We start from the raw sequence: 22,181 nt of genomic DNA, 5'->3' as shown, positions 1-22,181 counted from the left end.
TTTATCTTAACTTGACATACTAGGGAAAGGAACAGTAAAATGTATTAAATGTTGCTGTTCACACTGAATAAACTGAGCTTCCAAATTCTTCATACACACTTTAAATAATGACATCTGGTGACCAAAGAAAGTTACTGCAACACTGCGAATTCTGTTTTATCATGGTGGAGTACACACTTTAGTTGAACGTGTGGTATTGTCAAATTAAACCATAATCTTTAAAGTTTTAAACATTACATTACATGTTTTGTGTCTTTGATAGGGTAGAGAGTAGTTAATTTAATTTAACACATTGTTCCAGGAATATGCAACATATAAGCACACATTTTAAATAATAAACGTCTTCTAACTTGATTTCCACACAGGAAAGCTCCTCAAGAAATGGCCTCAAGATCAGTTAGTGAAGTCGCTGAGGGCCAATCATGTCAGTTGATATTGTGCTTTATTAGTGCATATTGACAAAAAACATTAATTAAGTTAATACAATCCCGTTATAACACTGAGCTCTTGCCCAGTTGGTGCAGTCTTAAAGGTCAACCTAACAGATCACGAGACAATTCAAGACCAATAGTTTGTTCATCTTTAAAGCTTATACATACCAATGAAAAACTCAATAGTTACCTGAAACTAAGCTTACATTTAGATTTTTTAAATAATATAAAAGTGCCAGTTTGTGTTGTGTGATGAGTGTAAACTGTCTGAAATTACTAAATATTATTACTGTATCATGACAAACGCAACAATTAGGTATGATGAGGCTTGTTATTACTTACTTACTATTTGTTTCTACGCACGCCCACAATACTATGTTAGCCACCATTTTCAATGCACTTAATTAAATGTGGTTCTTCCACATGAAAACAAAGGTTAGGTGACACAGTGTGAGTGTAAATCTGAAATATATGTTCAATAATATATTTATTTTCATGAAATGTATTACTATTTTTATTTGTGAGGTATGAGTATAATTAAACCAATGTGTTTTTTAAATTTTTGTTTCTGGTTTTTTTTGTATGGACATCGTTTTATCATAGCACTGCAGTCCACATAGTTTTGTCGATAGGGGATTTGTTCGGTGACTCACTTAGATTAGTAGCTGTATCAGGTCATATGAGAATTTCTGTCTTAAATATGATTTAACTGGCAATCATATCATATTTAAATCTATACCTAAAGCCATCCACAATACTATTATATGCTGAATTAAAGGAATTCTACTCCTATCACCACTTGTCTCCCACAACCTTTGGTTGGAGGCTGTGACTGTGAGTCAAAATCCCAAACAAAACATTAATAAATATGTTCAATAATATTTTATACCACATAGTATCTTACAGAAACTCAATTTCATTAATCTATTCAAAAAGAACTATTCACATGTTACAAACTAAATATTTCCCTTAAAATACCCATTAAACATTGTATCCATCCAGGGAATTGTTATGACAACAATTTGGATCAAAACCAATAATTGTGTATTTTGTGATGATTTTGAACTATTGAGCATTTATTTCCCTAATGTATGCATTCTGAAGCATTATGTTTTCCCAAAGGTTCTTCAACTTGATATAATAATAATAATAATAATAATAATAATAATATAACGTGTATTTATATATGTGTGTGTGTGTTTAAATGGTGTTATCTATTTTAATCTCTCTTTATTGCACACTTTGGTGCAAAACCTGTTTGCTTTTTAAGTATATAAATGAAATAAACTTGAACGATTATTTAATTCATATATAAATAATAGTTTTTTAAAAATAAATTATTATAATCATAAGGTAGACATATAGAGCCCGTAAGTTTTTGCAACCATCTGATAATTTAAATAAGAGGAAGAAACGTCTGTGCGTGGAAGTAGTGCGAGTAATTTATTTATGCAACACGGCCAACATTTTGGGGCCCACGTCATTGGTTTCCACGGTGGGCAGTTCTATCGCTGCTCTTCCGGTGGAGACGTGGCTCTGTACTGCTGCCATATTGACGCTAGCTAGCTAACAATCACACAACTTGAAGTCAGCTATATATTCGCACCTTGCTATTCCGGAGTGAGTAGAAATCACCACATCAAGAAACACGAGAAACGGAAGACCGTCGTACCTTAGAGAGAGACCAAAATGGTGAGTGACAGTCGAAAATCAAGATATTTCCCTGGCTTTTGTCGGGCCTAGCAATTATCATAACACTGGCTAACCTGGCCACTAGCTAAATCTAGGTACCAGTTAGCTAGACTCTCCAAGAGCGAAATAACAGGAAAGCCAACCGTTGCCTTTCACTGCGCTGACAGCGCTAACTTCATATTGAGTTGCTTAAATTAAGTAAATGAATCGTCGCATCATTATTCAGAGTCACATTACAGGTCAGTAGGCGGTTCGGAGTGTGAAGACATTGCTGACGTTAACTAGCTTGACAAGCTAGCGCTAGTGTTAGCTCCTGTCACTAGCCTAATCCGAGCTAACGTTACCTGCTGTCATATTGTCAACCAGACAACATCGAATACCGTTCTTGAACGAACTTATCCCACATATGCATTATCATTGTGGTTAACTGGCTTTTACAACATATATTAATGACTGTCAACAGTTGTTGCATATCCACATCAAGTTCAGATCCATCTCAGTCGATGTCTTTAATTTCTTACTTCAGCCATTGTCAACGTGGAGTGAATACAGTTCCTTCATTCATCTCATGAATGAAATAAAGAGCGTATTCATTATGTTTCGTTTAATTAAGATAAACTTACAGTTGTTTGTACGTTCATTTACTGGAAACGTATCGTACCTGTCCACGCTACCGCTGTCTCTAGTGGGAGGAGAACACCTCACCAAAATGTTGATTATTTCAAGTTAGTTTTGTTTCTCGGCAGAGATGCAAACATTGTTAACACGACCTAACCTCTTCTGAATCGCTTCTCAATATTGTCAAATTCGCCATACGCTGTGGCAGCAATTATTTTAATAAAATGTCAGGTTATGTAGCTCGTAGCCAGGCAGCTACTCCTACAGTCTTCTTCCACTAAAACTCAACATAGGTTGCCTTGAGTAGTTCAAACCAATAATATATGTTGTACTGCGAGCTGAGTGGGTATGCTGAATCTGTCACACAATTCTACCTTGAGACAATAATAAACTTTCTGATGTTTATCTTGGCAAGACTTGCTCTCCCCAGGAAGATGCAAACATTAGTGGGCATTCAGGTTGAAGGAAAAGGGTGAACTGTCAATCTACTTTGTATATTAAAGTTCCTTTAGCCCCATAACTGACTTATGCTCAAGCAAATTATGCATGATAATAATAATAATAATAATAATAATAATAATAATAATAATAATAATAATAATAATACTGAAGCACTGAAGGCACTACAACAGTCAAGTTTTCTCTTCACCTTCAGGTGCTGTTGGCAGCGGCGGTGTGCACCAAGGCCGGCAAGGCCATTGTATCGCGGCAGTTTGTGGAAATGACCCGGACACGCATTGAGGGTCTTCTGGCTGCATTCCCTAAACTGATGAACACGGGAAAGCAGCACACCTTTGTGGAAACAGACAGTGTTCGCTATGTTTACCAGCCGCTGGAGAAACTCTACATGGTCCTCATCACCACCAAGAACAGCAACATCCTGGAAGACTTGGAGACCCTCAGACTCTTCTCCCGTGTGGTAGGGAAACATAGAGCTGACTGTTTTTGTCTGTCTATAAATGATGTCATCAGTGTGATGTAAAGTTAACATGTCAGTGTGAAGAAATGGCAATTGTGTTAATTATTCCCTTTCTGTAGCTTTAACTTGACTTTTTCACACATCCTGTCACTGAAACCTGTTCGCCAGGTTCTTATCTCCTTTAAATTAATATAACATGCACTGTAGCAGTCTCCAGCAGTGCTTATTAATAGAATTTCTATATAGGATTGTGGATAAACAACACTGTATACATTTAAAGCTTGTAATGAACATAATGGATTACAGTCTGCTTCTGTAATAATCCAGTATAAATTCATAGGTGCAACCATGTATGAGCAATTTTAGTTTTTCTGTGATCTTAATTTCAAATGTAGCTTTCATGTAATGCTTGTGAAGCACAGACAAAATAAAACTAAAGACAAGAACAAACACATAATGTTCACGTTTGAGGCAAAGCCATATTCAACTCTGGGTCTCATAACTGAAAGTGATGTGTTGAATTAGAAGAATATGATTTGGAGAGAAAGCATTTGTTATATCTCTAGGTAGTATCCAAGAAGACCGTATGACCACATCCTTTAGAGCCTTCATCATTGCTGTTCAAGTAATCCTTTTGGCTTTTTCAAACAATTGTAAACATTTTTATTTCCCGTTTTTGTACTAGATAAAGACAGGCAGAAAACTAAAAACTTTACCAACAAATACTGTAGTGGGAAATGGGGTCCGAGTTGATTTTCATGGTTTAAGTTCTTACTTTTTCTTTTAAAATGGACTTAAATTAAAATCCAAAATGGACAAAATATTTCATAATTAAAAGATGGCTTACAGTAAGTTTCCTTATGTTATGTAATGTATGTGTAGGCCTGTCAAGATAACTATCAGCTGACTATATATTGTCCCAGAAATAATTGCAATAAATGATATTGACATTTTATGCCCGTGATATAATGATAATTTAATAGCATGATAATGCAAGTACCCCCGTTTTCGAAGAGCAATTTACTTTTAATTATTAAGAAAATTCAGAAATTGGAATTATAATTAGAAAAAAAAATATTAAAATATCCCAAATAAATCAAACTACACAACTAAAACAACTAAACTAAAAAATAATTTTGGGCTCTCAACGAAATTGGGCAATATCTGCGCAATGCCCAAGTCTTGTATTGGATGGCAGGGAAAACCCTGCAGTTTATTCTGGGATCATGTTGGCGACATTATTATGTAAACAAACATACATGTAAACACAAAGGGCAGCAAGAATTATCTAGGTCATGTCCATATAACGTACGATTAGTCGGTAACAAAAATATGATCTAGGTCATGTTCATTTATCGTAAGATAAGTCGATAACGTAAAAAAATATCAAGGTCATGTCCATATAACGTACAAGAAGTTGATAACGTTCAGTGTTTCCCCTACCATTGTTTTGGAGGGGCGCTGCGCCCCCTCCCAACAGAACTCCGCGCCCCCCCAAAGCAGTAAACTTAGGGGAAACACTGACGTTAAAATGTCCATATGTCGTACGATAAGTCCATAACGTAATTATTGTGCCAGGCCTATGACTGGTTCATAAAAGGATTATTAGGTCTATTACAATTACTCAGTCTGACCTCTTTATTAATACACAGAGCATTGAACATCAAGCTCTGCTATTAATGCTGTACAGCAACTGGTGTAAAATTGCAAACGGCTTGTCAGAAACCAGTGAAAGGTGCATTTATGCGGCAAAATTATGAGAAAACAACCAATTTTAATGAAGTTCAGCAAAAAGAGCCTTCAAATAATCTCAATGTTTAACAGTGTTTTTATTTAGGCTCTGATGCATCGTGATCAGTGGATCAGCTTTTAGCCTAGACTGTCATTGAGAGGCTAAGCCAACGCTTTAAGCTACTGGGGTTCCGCTTTGTTGCTCTAGTTGACGCACTTGTTGTCGTGCCTGCTGAATAAAGATTCTGATTCCAAACATTTGCAATTGAACATTCAGTCTGTTTATTTCTTTTTCTATCAGCAAACATACCATGACATTTAGACACACAATAGGTTAGCCTGCGGGAGCAAACGCTACCTTCGCCAACTTGTGTGTGTGGTCAAAAACTGTTTACCTTTCGGCGGAACACCACCATCAACAAACATTGGTTCCTAATCATAGCAGGAGCGCTAATTGGCTCCTACAGTCAAAAGTTCTATCATTTTTGTCAACGTTCGCCTCTCTTGCTCACTGCATGATGTCAAAATGCTTGCTCTGCTTCAATTGTCTAATTTCAATTTTTTTCCCCTAACATTCCAGATCCCAGAATACTGTCGTGTGCTGGAGGAGAGCGAAATATCGGAGCACTGTTTTGACTTGATCTTTGCTTTCGATGAGATTGTGGCACTAGGCTACAGAGAGAACGTCAACCTGGCTCAGATCCGCACCTTCACAGAGATGGACTCTCATGAGGAGAAGGTTTTCCGTGCTGTCAGAGAGGTGAGATCACACTGTTGTGTCCGTCTGGTTTATTAGATAAGATGCATGTTATTCATCTCCATGGCAATCGGGTCATAGCAGCTATGTTCTTACACAAAGCATTGTATCACATGGTAGATAAGGCCACTATTTTTATCTCTGTGTTGAAAATGATTTTCCAACACTGCACTAGTTTGCAACAATTAAAACACCATGAAAATGATGTATTTCTCTGTGTATAACGTCATATAATTTAGAACAACCTTAAATGTCTTTTATTTCACTTCACAGACCCAGGAAAGAGAGGCCAAGGCAGAGATGAGGAGGAAGGCCAAGGAGCTGCAGCAGGCTAGGAGGGATGCTGAACGCTCTGGAAAGAAGGTGCCAGCCTTTGGCGGCTTTGGCAGCGCCGGCATGACCAGCATCTCCTCAGGGTCCATCATCACAGACACCATCGTTGAGCCCGAGAAGCCCAAGATCACACCAGCTCCAGTCAGGTACAACTCCACGAAATACGTCTGTTTTTACTATAGTATTGGGTTGAATTGTGCACAGGGACTTTTGTGGCCAGTCATTGTCGTTTTGATTGGTTATAAGGTGATGCTGTTCAATCATGTATCATTCAGTAGTTCAAAGATGGTGTTTTTTCTTCTTTCCAGACCAAGTGGACCCAGTAAGGCTCTGAAACTGGGTGCTAAAGGAAAAGAGGTGGACAACTTTGTTGACAAGCTCAAGTCCGAGGGTGAAACCATCATGCCCACAACAGGCAAGAGGGGCTCAGATGTATCTAAAGCTCTGCCACCACCAGTCAATGTGGAGAGGTACAGACACGTCACTATCTTTATTCTTCTGATGACATTGTTTGTTTTTAGAAGTTGCTCAATGCTTGTTTCCTCTCACCATAGTTGGCCAAATAAGAGTGCAAAAATCAAAGTTTAAAAGTGATTACGCTGCTGTTTTTGTAGACTTTGTTAGAAATCTGATAATATACCAAATAATTTTCTGAATGTAGAAGTGGCCTCAGCGCTGTAAAAGGGTTATTGTGGAACCTTCAGAAAATCCCTGTTGACACCGGTGGCCATGAAGTGACCTGCAGTCAGAATGCTTGAGCATCCTGGGCATCGGACAAAACCGTGACATTACATTACAATCGTATCGTATTTAGAATAACGTTACTACTTTTATTGTTCCTATATTTTATTTCAACCATTGGCTCCATGATACTAACTAGATTGCTGTTTTTAATTTATCAGCTGACATTACGATGCATCCGATGCCAGATCCATACAGTGTAGCTAAGTTACAGCTAGCTGGCTAACCTTACCTCAGGTCACAGTATGTTAGTTGGTCGCCCCTGCCTTGTATCGCTCTTGGCTGGTAGATACTAAGCAATTGTTAGTTATAAACCTTTGCACCGTACATTACATCATTTATTGTTGGTTAAACTCAACACAAGTTAGGTAGCCAACTAACATATCTACTCAGATTTTCCTGGATATATCATTAGCAAGCAAGCTAAGGAGAGCCCGTTAGCTGTCACTTAGCAACGTGGATTGGTTGCTTCGTAATGTTACCTGATAATTTGCAAACGGCAAGCTAGCTAATTTACGAGCCCGATCAGCGCCGGGAGTCTGGATGAATTAGCTGATGTATTTTGTTGCTTTACTTACACACTGTTGAGCTGCAGGAGAGCATAAACATCACATCCCCTATCTATCACGATATGTTGAACAAATAATTGACAGCAATGTGGTTGAGCTCAAATTACTTTATATGCTTTTCTATCCTGAAAATGAATTTTCAATAATTGATACATTTCCTTCACCACACTAAAGGAATAAGGATTTGGACTTGAATGCAACAGTAGCTGCTTTTATTCGTACTTCCGGCTTTTAATGAAGCATCTTTCGATTCAAAGAATTGAGAAGTATTCATGTTTCATGTACGACTGGAATTATTATTATTATATTGGTTTGACAGAAGATATTTGTCTTGTATTAAAATCATAAAATGGCCATTCAGTGTTTGTCACCTACAATAGTTTGGAGGTCTGTCTGCAAAACCTACAAGTGAAGACTCCTGTCCTGTAGTAATAATAATAATACAGTTTCTTTTTCTTTATTGCCAAATGCTGTTTTTGAGGCTTAATTTACTTGACATTTGTGATGTATGTAGTAGTATTGGTTCAAAACTATCAACGCTTCAGTGTGAAAATATCTTTATTGCACACATAATGATCAACCCCAATTTCAACTACACACTTCGATTGTGCTTATTTATTACCGGAGTCTTGTGTGGCGTTGATTCATGACTTAAAGACTGTTTGGATGCGTTTCCTCGCCAGTGTACATCTGCGTGTGGAGGAGAAGATCTCACTGACTTGTGGTCGTGACGGCGGCCTACAGAACATGGAGGTGCTGGGCATGATTACGCTCCGAGTCACAGACGACAAGAGCGGACGCATCCGCCTCATTATCAACAATAATGACAACAAAGGATTGCAGCTGCAAGTAGGTCTACCACATATTCCAAACGTTTTCTGGAGATGTTATGCAGTTCACGTTAATAATAAAATTGCCATTTTGTTACCAACCTGAGCTTGATAAAACTAAGTCAATTAGTAAACTAATAATAAACCATTAATAAAAACAAATACCAAAATAAATAAGAGAAATTGTTTTGGTTTTTAAAAATGGGTGGGGTTGCTGTAATTAACACATTAATCATACTAATGCATCTTACATACATGTTCTCACTGTTCCTAACACAATTGTTTACATGCAAATCCTTCATAAAGGGAATTTCTAGAAGTCCAATCTGCCACTTCCTCTTTGAATTGAGTCACTTAGATCATTGCGTAAGTGATTTCTCAGTGGCTGCCATACATTTATGAAGCTGCACTGGATTCCTTTATTTTGGCACTGAAGCTGTGTTTCCACTGCGCGGCTCAACTCGACTGGCTCTTTTCTGGTTTTCCTTTTTTAGGAAAAGTTGTGACTAATACCTGCTGACTAAATACTAAATTGACTAAAGTCTTTCTATGGGAATTACTCTGAAGAATTCTTTATACCAGGGCGAGAGTTTTACTTCCAATGAAATAGTTAGTGTGCATTTTCTTGCTAGGAAAATAAGTTTATTAAGCCACTGAGATCTTCAAGCGTCGACGACTCCTCTGTTGGATGGCACTTTAATCATGTCTTTTGTTAGAGGATGTTACCATGTGGGATATATATTGCATATGTATTACAGTTTGGGTCATTTAATATTATCCACACAGGACTTTTCTTAGTTTAACGACATTGAATATCAACAGTTATCAGTATTGATTATTGTGTTTCTGTCTTCTCTTCTCAGACACATCCCAATGTGGACAAGAAGTTGTTCACAACTGATTCAGTGATTGGCCTGAAGAACCCAGAGAAGTCCTTCCCTCTCAACAATGATGTTGGTGTGCTGAAGTGGAGACTACAGACCACAGACGAGTCCCTCATACCTCTAACCAGTAAGTTCCAATACATGTGCTTCATCTGGGGATTCTTTATGTATTTCAGCCTTGTGGTGTAGTTATTCATTGTCTCCATTGGCCAGGCCTTGTAGTGAAGATACTAATGTGACTGTTGATGAGATAATAGTGTCTTGTTCCCTCCACAGTAAACTGCTGGCCTTCAGAGAGCGGTAGCGGCTGTGATGTTAACATCGAATACGAGCTGCAGGAGGAGAGCCTCGAGCTCAACGACGTGGTCATCAGTATTCCTGTACCGTAAGTACATCTACTCAATTCTTTCTTTCATAAAAAAACAACCGTGGCATTATACAAACAAACTGGCATTGAATTTAATGTATATATAATATTAATATATCATTTCATGTTTGTTTTTTTACACTTTTTAAAGTGAGGCACAAGTCAAGTTAAACCTCTGTATCTTCTATGTTTTGACACCTTCCTGTGTTCCTGTCCCTCCGCAGGTCTGGTGTGGGAGCTCCGCTGATTGGGGATCTGGATGGAGAGTACAAACATGACAGCAGACGAAACATTCTGGAGTGGAGCCTACCCGTCATCGATGCCAACAACAAGACGGGCAGCCTGGAGTTCAGCATCGCCGGACAGCCCAATGACTTCTTCCCCATCGCTGTGTCCTTTGTTTCCAAGCGCAACTACTGCGACATCCAGGTGGGTTACTGAACACAAGTGTTACCGGTCATGAGTTCTTCTCACCACTGTTGTCATGAGCCGCTGAGAGTTTAGAACACGTACACTCAGTGGCCATTGAAGTCATAGTAAGTGTTGTTGTTGTAATGGACTGCATTATTTTAAGATGTTCCTAATATTGTGACCCTCTCTTTTATGTACATAGGAAGGACAAATATTAGAAAAAGCTTTATATAATGTAGCCCAGTACAACACTACCATTAACCTCTTACCATGTCGATGGCCCAGCAGGAGTTTTATTTTGCCGTGTGTCGTGTACAGTCCACCATGCTGGATGTGGTACCATGCCATACATCGTTAGAAAGCTTAGAATCTCGTCTATTTAGATTTTGAGATCACAATCACAACAGCAGGTACAATCAGCTCCTCAAACTAGCAAGTACACTCAAAATCCTAACTTTGAGCCAACTCTCCTATGAAGCCTCATAATAATCCTGTAATCAGTAATAACCCAAAAGCAACACTCCTGTGTCATTGCCAAAGGTCCAATACATCGATTCCAGTAAAAAATAATATTGATAAAAGCCCATAAACAGCTGTTGCAATCTTTGAAATCAGCTGATCTGTGTGTGTGTGATAACCTCGGTAAAAACCTTATTCCGGCACATGCAGAGCTGTGCGTCTGACTCCAAAATGGAGACCGACCTCTAAGCGTTCGATTGACACCTCATTTGAGCCAATCGGAGCTTCCATGCGTTATCTACAGCCATCAATAGTCAATGAGTGTCAACTTGATAAGGAGGTGCCAGCCCTCTTCTTTTGTTTACAGACTGAGCCAATAGCAACCGAGTCTCCCGATGACTGGCATGTTGTGTAGCCAATGAAAAGCTGAGAATTTAGATGGATGTCTTTTTTCTTTTTACAAATGTTGTTTATTTTTCAAAATTGTAGTTATTATATTCAAGTTCAGAAGAAAATACAAAAAAAACACTTGTGTTTATACTTCACTTACTGTGTCATTAGTAATAACAGGGAATATGGGTATATAATTATTTATATTATTATTATATAACAATAATTTATTCATAAATATTATATCTGTCTTTGTGGTATATTTAGTCAAATATAAGAACAACTAATAGATCAAATTACTACTCCCAGATATTTGGCCTCAAAAACCCAGTGTTGGTCGGGCTAAAGAAATGTAATGGATCGATTACTGAATACTAGGATGGCGTGTTAGGCTGCGAAAAGAAAAACGGAGCCGAGGGTAATATTCGGAAAAAACCCTCAGAATTTTCGAGATTTAAGTGGTAAATCTATGATGTACATTTCCTGTGACTTTAACCTCAGTCGTAGTATACAGTGCAGTGTTTCCCCTACCATTGTCTTGGCAGCCAACGGAGTCCAGCGCCCTGCCTGAAATTCAGGGCTTTTTTTACTTGGAAAAAAAAGAACTCACTTTTCACACTCACAGGTCTCTTTTATTAAATAAACTAAACGCTGATGCTATTGATCTAATTTATGTGCACGTTTCAGTTTGTACTGTCTACTTTGCACATTCACATTCCCTCCTTCGCTCCGTTTTGCGAAGGGCGGGGCTTCGCAGCTGACACACACACGTGCGCACACACCTACACGTGCGCACACACATCTGCAGAGCAGAAGAAAGGAGAGGGGAGAACTAAATAGAAACCGTGCCACGCAATCTCCCCGCGCCACGCACGCAATCCCCCCCCCCCCCCCATCGCACGGTTAGGGCCCCGCCAAAGCAGTAAACCTAGGGGAAACACTGCAGTGTAGACATGCATGTAAAAGTAAACCTCCTGATTGTGCTCAGTAATGTTCTTTATGATTAACTTCCATGCTGTTAATTTCCTTTCTTTTTTCCATTTTTCTAGGTTACCAAAGCGACTCTCGTAGATGACGACAGCTCTGTTAGATTCTCCTCAGAAATCTCCTTTGTTGTCGACAAATACGAAATCCTGTAAAATATATTCAAAGAAATCAACTAAATCAAAAAATCACCAACAAAAAAAAGTCCAAATCTATGCTACAGAGAAAGATTGAAGATTTCTTGCCTGCCCACCCTGTATACTATTTCAGAGACTGTACATCGACAGGACTACGTCAGCCCTCTGACAAAGCCTCTTCCTGTGGTGGAGCAGAGCAGCGGTGGTGTATTTATATGTTTGTATGAGAGAGGATCATCTATATATAGAGTTAATTGAACAGGAAAAACCAACAAACACAAAAAAAGAAAACTACACTGATGCTGTTGTGTTCGCCAAGCAGAACTGTAAAGAGGACTTGAGACTAATTAGAGGATGACTGCAGGGTGCAGGAGAGGCCGGGGGCCGTCTCCTCGTCAGTCTATCAGTAAAGCCCTGCCAGGAGGGAGAACATCAGTCTCCACTAGAATGAGCGCTGGTAGTTTAGCTTCCCCCGAGCATCATGCACCCTCCACGCCCTTTCTTCGTCACATTGCAATGGTTCATCTTTGATGGGGTTCTTGCTTTATTTCCTTTCAGATTTTCTTATCCATAATAACTGCAGAATTGTATCTGTCCCAATCATAATAAGCCTGTCACTCTTTAATCGTTAAACTATTGTGATTTGCTCTATTGGTATCTCACTTCAGATGATTTTTTTTTCTTTCTCGTGAGGACACTTAGTTTTCAGTTTTTGTAGAGGTAACACTTTGCTGATTATTAGAAATATGGCTCTGTGCTCAGTATATTGTCTACTGTCTGCAGTTATCATCAGCAAAATTGTCGTGTCCTTTTATTTTTAATTGATATTTTTTTACTGTATAATTTGTAATTGTTTACCACTAATCTGGATATTGAAATTTGGTAGGAATTCTCAGCCGGAGGGCAAAGTTAGCTACCAGTAAATACATCTGACCATTGCATCTGTTAAAACTTCTTCTGCCCTTCTTTTTTTTTTTTTTTTTTGTAACACCATAGCAACCACTCCTCAATTTGTCAAAAAGAGCCATGTTTCACTCGGGTCCATTAAAGTTCAACGATCAGCTCAGATATCACAGAGTAAAATACTTTGATCGCAGCCCAGAAACAACATCCAAGCCCTTAATCGAACATCAGATCTCAGATCGGACTGGGTGTGTGTTGGCATGATTGTGGAAATCCACACAGAGCCGGGATCACAGACTGCCAGCCTGATATTCGACCCACTCCCCTCACATCCCAGGTAAGCAGAGAGACGGTAAACTCTGCTGCACACACCCCGCCTGCTCATCTACCTGGTCATCCTTTTACTGCATTCTCATAGTGCATCAATATTATTCAAGATATAACATATGTCTTTCATTTTATTGTTTTTTCTTTTTTTTCATCTGTCCTCCCCAAATCTCAATTTAGCAATGGTTGTATGGACGTGGGGTTGAAAATGACCAGATTGATCATTTTTAACTTAATTACTGAAGGGGAATCTTAACATTCCAGTGTACAATTAGAAAAAAAGAATCTTTAATGGAATAAAATGTATTATTGAAAATGTCAACCTGACTTGAGTTTTTGTGTTTGGTAATGTTCTTAATGAGCTTGGCTTAATTTATCCATCCATCCATCGTCTACCGCTTATCCGGAATCGGGTCGCGGGGGCAGCAGCTCCAGTAAGGAACCCCAATCTTCCCTTCTCCGGGCCACATCCTCCAGCTCCGACTGGGGGATCCTGAGGCGTTCCCAGGCCAGTGAGGAGATATAATCTCTCCACCGAGTCCTGGGTCTTCCCCGGAGTCTCCTCCCAGCTGGACGTGCCTGGAACACCTCCCTAGGGAGGCGCCCAGGTGGCATCCTTACTAGATGCCCGAACCACCTCAACTGGCTCCTTTCAACGTAAAGGAGCAGCGGCTCTACTCCGAGTCTCTCACGGATGGCTGAGCTTCTCACCCTATCTCTAAGGGAGACGCCAGCCACCCGTCTGAGAAAACCCATTTCGGCCGCTTGTACCCGTGATCTCATTCTTTCGGTCATGACCCAGCCTTCATGACCATAGGTGAGGGTAGGAACGAAGATCGACCGGTAGATTGAGAGCTTTGCCTTCTGGCTCAGGCTCTCTTTTCGTCACAACGGTGCGGTAAAGTGACTGTAATATCGCCCCCGCTGCTTCGATTCTCCGGCCAATCTCTCGCTCCATTGTCCCCTCACTCGCGAACAAGACCCCGAGGTACTTGAACTCCTTCACTTGGGGTAATGGCTCATTCCCTACCCGGAGTAGGCAATCCACCGGTTTCCTGCTGAGAGCCATGGCCTCAGATTTGGAGGTGCTGATCCTCATCCCAACCGCTTCACACTCGGCTACGAACCGATCCAGTGACTGTTGAAGGTCACAGACCGATGATGCCATAAGGACCACATCATCTGCAAAGAGCAGCGATGAGATCCTCAGGTCACCGAACTGCAACCCCTCTTCTCCACGACTACGCCTCGATATCCTATCCATGAAAATCACGAACAGGATTGGTGATAAAGCGCAGCCCTGGCGGAGGCCAACATTCACGGGAAACGAGTCCGATATTGCCGAGTATCCGGACACAACTCTCGCTTTGGGCATACAGGGATTGGATGGCCCTCAAAAGTGACCCCCTCACCCCATACTCCCGCAGCACCTCCCACAGTATCACCCGGGGGACCCGGTCATACGCCTTCTCCAGATCCACAAAACACATGTAGACCGGATGGGCGTACTCCCAGGCCCCCTCCAGGATCCTTGCGAGAGTGAAGAGTTGGTCCGTTGTTCCACGACCAGGACGGAATCCGCATTGTTCCTCTTCAATCAGAGGTTCGACTACCGGCCGAACCCTCCTTTCCAGTACCTTGGAGTAGACTTTACCAGGGAGGCTGAGAAGTGTGATACCCCTGTAGTTGGCACACACTCTCTGGTCCCCCTTTTTAAATAGGGGAACCACCACCCCGGTCTGCCAACCCCTAGGCACTGTCCCAGACTTCCACGCAATGTTGACGAGGCGTGTCAACCAAGACAGCCCCTCAACACCCAAAGCCTTCAGCATTTCTGGACGGATCTCATCAACCCCTGCGGCTTTGCCACTGTGGAGTTGTTTGACTACCTCAGTGACTTCCATCAGGGAAATTGACGATGATCCCCCATCAGCTTCCAGCTCTGCCTCAACCATAGAGGGCGTGTTAGTCGGATTCAGGAGTTCCTCAAAGTGCTCCTTCCACCGGCCGATAACCTTCTCAGTTGAAGTCAGCAGGGTCCCACCCTTGCTGTACACAGCTTGGATGGTTCCTCGCTTCCCCCTCCTGAGGTGCCGGATGGTTTTCCAGAAGCACCTTGGTGCCGACCGAAAGTCCTTCTCCATAGCTTCTCCGAACTTCTCCCACACCCGCTGCTTTGCCTCTGACACGGCAGAAGCTGCCGCCCTTCTAGTCCTTCGATACCCTGCAACTGTTTCCGGAGTCCTCCCGGATAACATAACCCGGAAGGACTCCTTCTTCAGTCGGACGGCTTCCCTGACCACCGGGGTCCACCACGGTGTTCGAGGGTTACCGCCCCTTGAGGCACCTAAGACCTTGAGACCACAGCTCATCACCGCAGCTTCAGCAATAGAGGTTTTGAACATCGCCCACTCAGGTTCAATGCCCCCAACCTCCACAGGGATGGCTGAAAAGCTCCGCCGGAGGTGTGAGTTAAAGATCCCCAGGACAGGGGCTTCCTCCAGACGTTCCCAGTTCACCCGCACTACCCGTTTGGGTTTACCAGGTCTGTCCAGAGTCTTCCCCCACCCCTTGATCCAACTCACCACCAGATGGTGATCAGTCGACAGCTCCGCCCCTCTCTTCACCCGAGTGTCCAAAACATGCGGCCTCAGGTCAGATGATACGATTACGAAATCGATCATTGACCTTTGGCCTAGGGTGCTCTGGTACCACGTGCACTTATGAGCATCCTTATGTTCGAACATGGTGTTTGTTATGGCCATTCCATGGCTAGCACAGAAGTCCAACAACAAACGACCGTTCGGGTTTAGATCAGGGAGGCCCTTCCTCCCAAATCACGCCTCTCCAGGTGTCTCCATCGTTTCCTACGTGTGCGTTGAAGTCTCCCAGCAAGACTACGGAGTCCCCTACTGGAGCCCCCTGCAGGGCTCCATTCAGGGTCTCCAAGAAGGCCGAATACTCAGAACTGCGGCTTTAGGGGCATAGGCACAAACAACAGTCAGAGTTTTCCCCCCCATAACCCGAAGGCGTAGGGAGGCGACCCTCTCGTCCACCGGGATAAACTCCAACGTAGCGGCGCTCAGCCGGGGGCTAGTGAGTATCCCCACCCCGGCCCGACGCCTCACACCTTGGGCAACTCCGGAGAAGAATAGAGTCCAACCCCTATCCAGGAGTACGGTTCCAGAGCCAAGACTGTGCGTGGAGGTAAACCCCACCAGATCCAACTGGTAGCGATCCACCTCCCGCACTAGTTCCGGCTCCTTCCCCCACAGAGAGGTGACGTTCCACGTCCCCAGAGCCAGCCTCTGCTGCCCGGGTCTGGTCCGTCGAGGTCCCTGACCATCACTGCCACCCATGTGACAGCGCACCCGACCCCAGCGGTTTTTCCCATGAGTGGTGGGCCCACAGGATGGATGGATGGGAGGCACCACGTAGCTTCTTCGGGCTGTGCCCGACCGGGCTCCGTGGCAAACCCGGCCACCAGGCGCTCGCTGTCGGGCCCTCCCTCTGGGCCTGGCTCCAGACGGGGGCCCCGGGCTTCCTCCGGGCAGGGTCTCTCCTTTCCTTTTCTTTCATGAAGTCGTTTTTGAACGCTTAATTTAGTACCAGGAATTTACCCATCGTATAGTGAAGCCAGTTCTCTCCGGCTCTGGCATGTTATGAATCTGGTTCCATGTAGGTGTACATGTTGTTTAGTACGGAAGCCTTGAGAGGCAACTAGAACAATGTTTCTCTCCTGTGTTTTATGATTTCAGAACAGGTGAAAAATCTAAGTATTTTGTCAGGTGAAGAAAAAAGCCATTAAAAGAAATTGAGGCGGGCCCAGGTCACACAGCAGAGCAGATGGCCAGCGATTAGCGACCTGAGACAGCACCCACCTGTCACTCAAAGTGGCCACGCCCCTAATGTTTCATCACTTTAAGCCTTAATAAAATTTAAACCTGTTATGGCGATTTTTAGAATAGCCGGGAGTTAGACGGAGGCGTCACTGCCACTACTACTTTACTTTAGCTTCACAAAGGCTCTTTAGAAACCTATGGGTGATGTCATGGTTATACAGTCTATGGTTTTGGAAGGTTGTTGTCAGGATCTTTTTTTCTAAGTGTTGTTTTAGTGCATGGAGTGAGTCTGCACGCGTTTACGGTAGCAACTCTACTTTCTTCGCATCATGAGTGCAAAAGCTCCCATAAAAATATTATGGCCTAGGTGTTTAACACACATCCTCATTTCTGTCACCGGTAATGTAATGGCACAGACAGGTCGCTGTTTTGTGAAAGAAAACGTACAGAGACGTCCCATAGTGGCCGATAACTGCACTGCACTCTCCCTGGTCCTCAGCAACACACGCAAAGCGTAAAGTACATTGGGCCAAGGGTTGGTGAGATAATCCACACACATACAGTGTGGAGTATTAGTTCACTAAACAAGTATTACAACAAACACTTTATCAGGTATTAAAGAACTTTACAGATGAGAAATCTTTTTTTTCTTAAGGAACTTTGGAAAACTATCCTGGAAAAACAACAACAATTTAGATCAGATTTAGAATTATAATGAATTCTAATTCTAATTGTTTTCTCTCACTTTCCGTAATTTAGTCTATTTAGTAGTGAAGAAGTTTTAAGAATGATATTTGTCTTTCTGTAGCTTGTCTGGCTAAATTAGTTTATATTTATTGGCATTTAGTATTGGATTGATTACAATTAAATGTAATAAAAATGTAATCTGTTAAAGGGAGGCAGTCACAGATGGGCCACGACAGTACAGTTCAAGTGTCTGGCTAAATGAGCCACACGGATGTATACTCATAATTTTTTTAACTATACAAAACGTGTGTTACCTGCATGAACTCAAAACTTAAATTGGAGGTATTTAATTTTTTTGTGTCTTATGTGGGGACAAACCACAGTTAACTTTAAGCTCTCAGAATGACTCATCCCGTCTGGTCACGCGAGACATCACTCATTAGCATTAACTGTGAGGGTCACAGAAGCCAGACTAAACATGGAGCGGTGAGCCACTGGTTGTATTTCTCTATGCATGACTCATGTCTGACCTTTATTGTACTGCTAAACTACAGGCGCCGTTAGCAACACACTGTGGTTCCCAACCCTTAAATCGAGCCTTGTAATCCAAGGCTTGTAAAGTGTTCATCCTCAAAAGTGTTATCACAGGCAGTGGTTTACATTATCCAGCAATTCACAAGTGAAGACTTTCTACTGAGCTTTGAGCTAAATGCTAACATGCTGACAATGACCATGCTAACATGGTGATGTTAGGCAGGTATATTTACCATGTTCACCATCATTTAGTTGGTGTGTTAGCATGCTAACATTTGCTAATGAACAATTAGCACAAAGTACAGCTAAGGCTCATGGGAATGTCATTACTTTAGCAGGTATCTGGTCATAAAAAAGTTTTATATAAATAAAAAAACATTTGATTTGATGGCATTAGATGAAAACTGAAGCGATCACCAAAGTAATGAATCCTGAGTGTAACGGGAAAATATGGCACCCATGGCAATAGCTGTCACGACTCATCACTGAAAACCACAAATGTCAACCTTATGGTGGCACTAGAGGAGAAGTCAGGATCACCAAAGTTATTAGGGTCCGTCCTCTGGATCATGATTGTCTCTTACAAATGTCTTGACAATCTTTCTAATAGTTGTTGAGATATTTCAGTCTGGACTGATGTTATCATCCCTGCAGCCGTGCTGCTCAAACTGACCATAAAACTTAAACTGTCATGTCTGCCTCATCTCATGTGATGTAAAGTATCTTGAGAGGGATGTTGTATTGTATTTGTGATAAAGACACATTAATGGCATTGAGTTACAGTTAAAGAAGTTGACCTAACAATGGTGCTAGAGAGAAATAAAGTTTGTTTTCTAATCTCTTTTTTTATCTGCAACTTAAACATTTGCACAAATTATGAATTCTAACTTGTATTTAAATGTAGAAAAGTAGAAATACTACAGTCTAAAAATACTCTGTTACAAGTAAAGGTCTTGCATTAAAAATGTTACGTATAGTAAGTATAGTACTGTCAGATAAATGTATTGGAGTAAAAGGTACAATAATCCCCTCGGAGATATAGTGGAGTAGAAATATAAAGCAGCATAAAATGTAAATATTCAAGTAAAGTACAAGTACCTTGAATTTGTACTTAAATCTGTGTGCAGCATGGGGTCAGAGGTCAAACAAGCACTTCTTCAAATGTCAAAAAAGTCCCTCTCTTATTTCTTTGGACACATTTATCGCATTTTGTGTCATCACATAATATCAATAAAATATAACTCCAGATTATTATAATTTTTTATTGCAGTAAACATCACTGCCGCTTACATGACAAGCAATTATAGCAATGACATTACAATTTATTGGAGTGTAAATAATGATTTTACTCCGTAGCACAGTGCACTGCAGAAGGAGGTTTTGTGACAGAAGAAGAGTCATGAAGAGGAGGTGAGTCAGATGTTGAGCTGAGACGCTGAGGCTGCACCAACAGATGGGTAAATGCTGGGAGATGAAGAGTGTGTGGGGGGGTTTACAGGGTCAGAGCGGTTCAAGAGAGTTTAGCAGCACCCATATTTGGACTGTGGGGTGTTGTTAGAGGAGGGGGGGGAGTTAATAGCAGCCCTCCAGTCATAAAAAGAGGGTGTGTCTGTTTTACGAATGAATGAGCAGGTTGATTAGCTTTGTGAAGGGTCTCAGTGGAGGGAGGGGGAGAGGGAGGGGGAGAGCAGGGCCACACTGGAGCAGACACTGTTGTCTTTGGCATGTTAAACACACAGTCAGCAGGCAGGCAGATACCTCACACTGCAGAGCTCACGATCATTCACGTTGGATGTTTTGACTGGATTTGGAATCTTCTAACCTGGATTCAAGGATGATGCTGAAGAAAGTGCGATTCAAGGTAGGAAAATACACCTTTTTGTCCTGCTTACAGTAATAACACAACTTGGCTTTAAACGGAGAAAGCTCTCATTTTCATAGAGAAAGCTCAACCTTCAGATAACACAGCAGTGATCCAACAAAAATCAGCTTTATGAAATCTTTTCCATTTTGTTCTAAACGCTCAGTGTGTGGTCGCTCCGTCCTGGTGAAATCCTCACAGGAAGTGATGTGTTTGACTTTATTTGGGAGAAATACATGCACCATTCTAACTAAACAGAAAGGATAGAGCAACATCCAGCAGAGAACTACACACACTCTGAGTGATATGTGATCCCTGTGAAGCATCGAGGACCACAGCGTAACATCAAAGATACAATAAAAAGCCCTGACACACACCCTCTTAAAACTATTTTTAAGAGACTTGCTTTTATGTTATGTCGTCTTTTTATTACTTTTATTCTTTTGATCTGTATTCAATTTTATTGACATGTTTTCATCTATTTTATCTTTCATCATGTCTTCTCTCTACTATGGTTTTTTGCATATTTTGTCTTATTTGATCTTAAATTAGCCTCGATATTGTTATGCCTTACTGGTTTGTAAAGTTCTTATAATCATTATCATTATTATTATTATCATCTCCGTATCCAGTTAACCATGTTGAATAACTCACCTCCACATGCATTGTGTCCCCTTGCTTTTAAGAGACCCAGTCTCATTTGAGTGACTGATCAAAGCTGTGTTGGCTCCTCAGCTGCAGCCTGCCTGCAGTTCAAAGGGAAGAGTGTGTGTGGTGACACTGAGGTGATAATTAGAGCTCAGGAACAGGAACAGGAGTAGCTGTAGCTCCAGTAGCAGCTTTAAATACTAAAGACTTACTGTTGCAACTCTTATTATCTGACAAAAATGTATTATTGTTTATTAAGTCTATATATCTCTGTGTCTGCATCATTACTTTGCATACCTTCAAACATTTGCTTCTTACATTTTTTTTCAATATTATTTATTGGAAGGAACATGAGGTGAACAGAAATATACAAATACAGCACAGATGCAAATGATGGTCCTTCAATATTTTTGATATCCCCCCTATCCCTCTGCAGCCTCCCAACCATCACCCATGCCAATGCAACAAGTACTGAATGAAAATAATAATAAAATAAAACAAACATTAATGACAGTAATACCAATTCTAGTATAAAACCAAAAATCCAAATAAAATAGGTTGAATAACTTGCCATCAAGTACTCAATGCTCCAAAAGCCTCAGTGATATTATTACACCATTGTGCCTTTCAGAATAAAAGTGCATATATATAACATTAGTTTTCAGTTGCTTAATGTGAAATATTTCCCATTGACAAAACATTGTTTCTCTCTTGTAACTTCCGTCTTTTTCAGTGCGTTTAATTTGGAGACTTTACATGGGAACATGAGATGATGGAGCTGGACTTCTTTCCACTGTGATCTCTGCAGGAGGTCGACAGCCTGCAGGGCGCACAGCAGGGAGCTGTAGCTCATTTATTATTACTGTAGCAGCCATCAGGGTCATGTAATTACTGTCACAACTGACAATACGTTACTTAGGCATACTGTAAGTTTAGATGCCACAGGACATATTGAATGAGAGTGAATGGAGGGTCATCCACAGATGTTGTTTCATGTCATTTACACTCTCACCTGTTAGTGCCAGCTGCTGGTGCCATCCACCAAGAGGTGACACTTTTCCCGAGCAGTGTGTCAAAGAGAGCGTGAGGAAGAGGGGCAGGGACCCCAACAGAGAGTGAAAGTAAA

General features: G+C 41.3%; 1 protein-coding gene across 1 annotated transcript; it reads left to right on the top strand.

The window, feature by feature from the left end:
• Positions 1-1,899: 1,899 nt before the first annotated feature.
• On the top strand, positions 1,900-13,805 carry arcn1b (archain 1b). The gene is made up of 10 exons (XM_029446664.1): positions 1,900-2,123; positions 3,397-3,660; positions 5,972-6,151; positions 6,422-6,627; positions 6,790-6,951; positions 8,475-8,640; positions 9,485-9,632; positions 9,782-9,890; positions 10,097-10,301; positions 12,182-13,805. The coding sequence occupies exons 1-10, from the start codon at positions 2,121-2,123 to the stop codon at positions 12,269-12,271; spliced, it is 1,533 nt and encodes a 510-aa protein (XP_029302524.1). The 5' UTR covers positions 1,900-2,120; the 3' UTR covers positions 12,272-13,805.
• Positions 13,806-22,181: the final 8,376 nt, after the last annotated feature.

This window comes from Cottoperca gobio, chromosome 13, assembly GCF_900634415.1.
Source record: "Cottoperca gobio chromosome 13, fCotGob3.1, whole genome shotgun sequence".
NCBI lineage: Eukaryota > Metazoa > Chordata > Actinopteri > Perciformes > Bovichtidae > Cottoperca > Cottoperca gobio.
The sequence above is the reverse complement of the archived record's forward strand: the minus strand, read 5'-3'. Positions and strand labels throughout refer to the sequence as shown.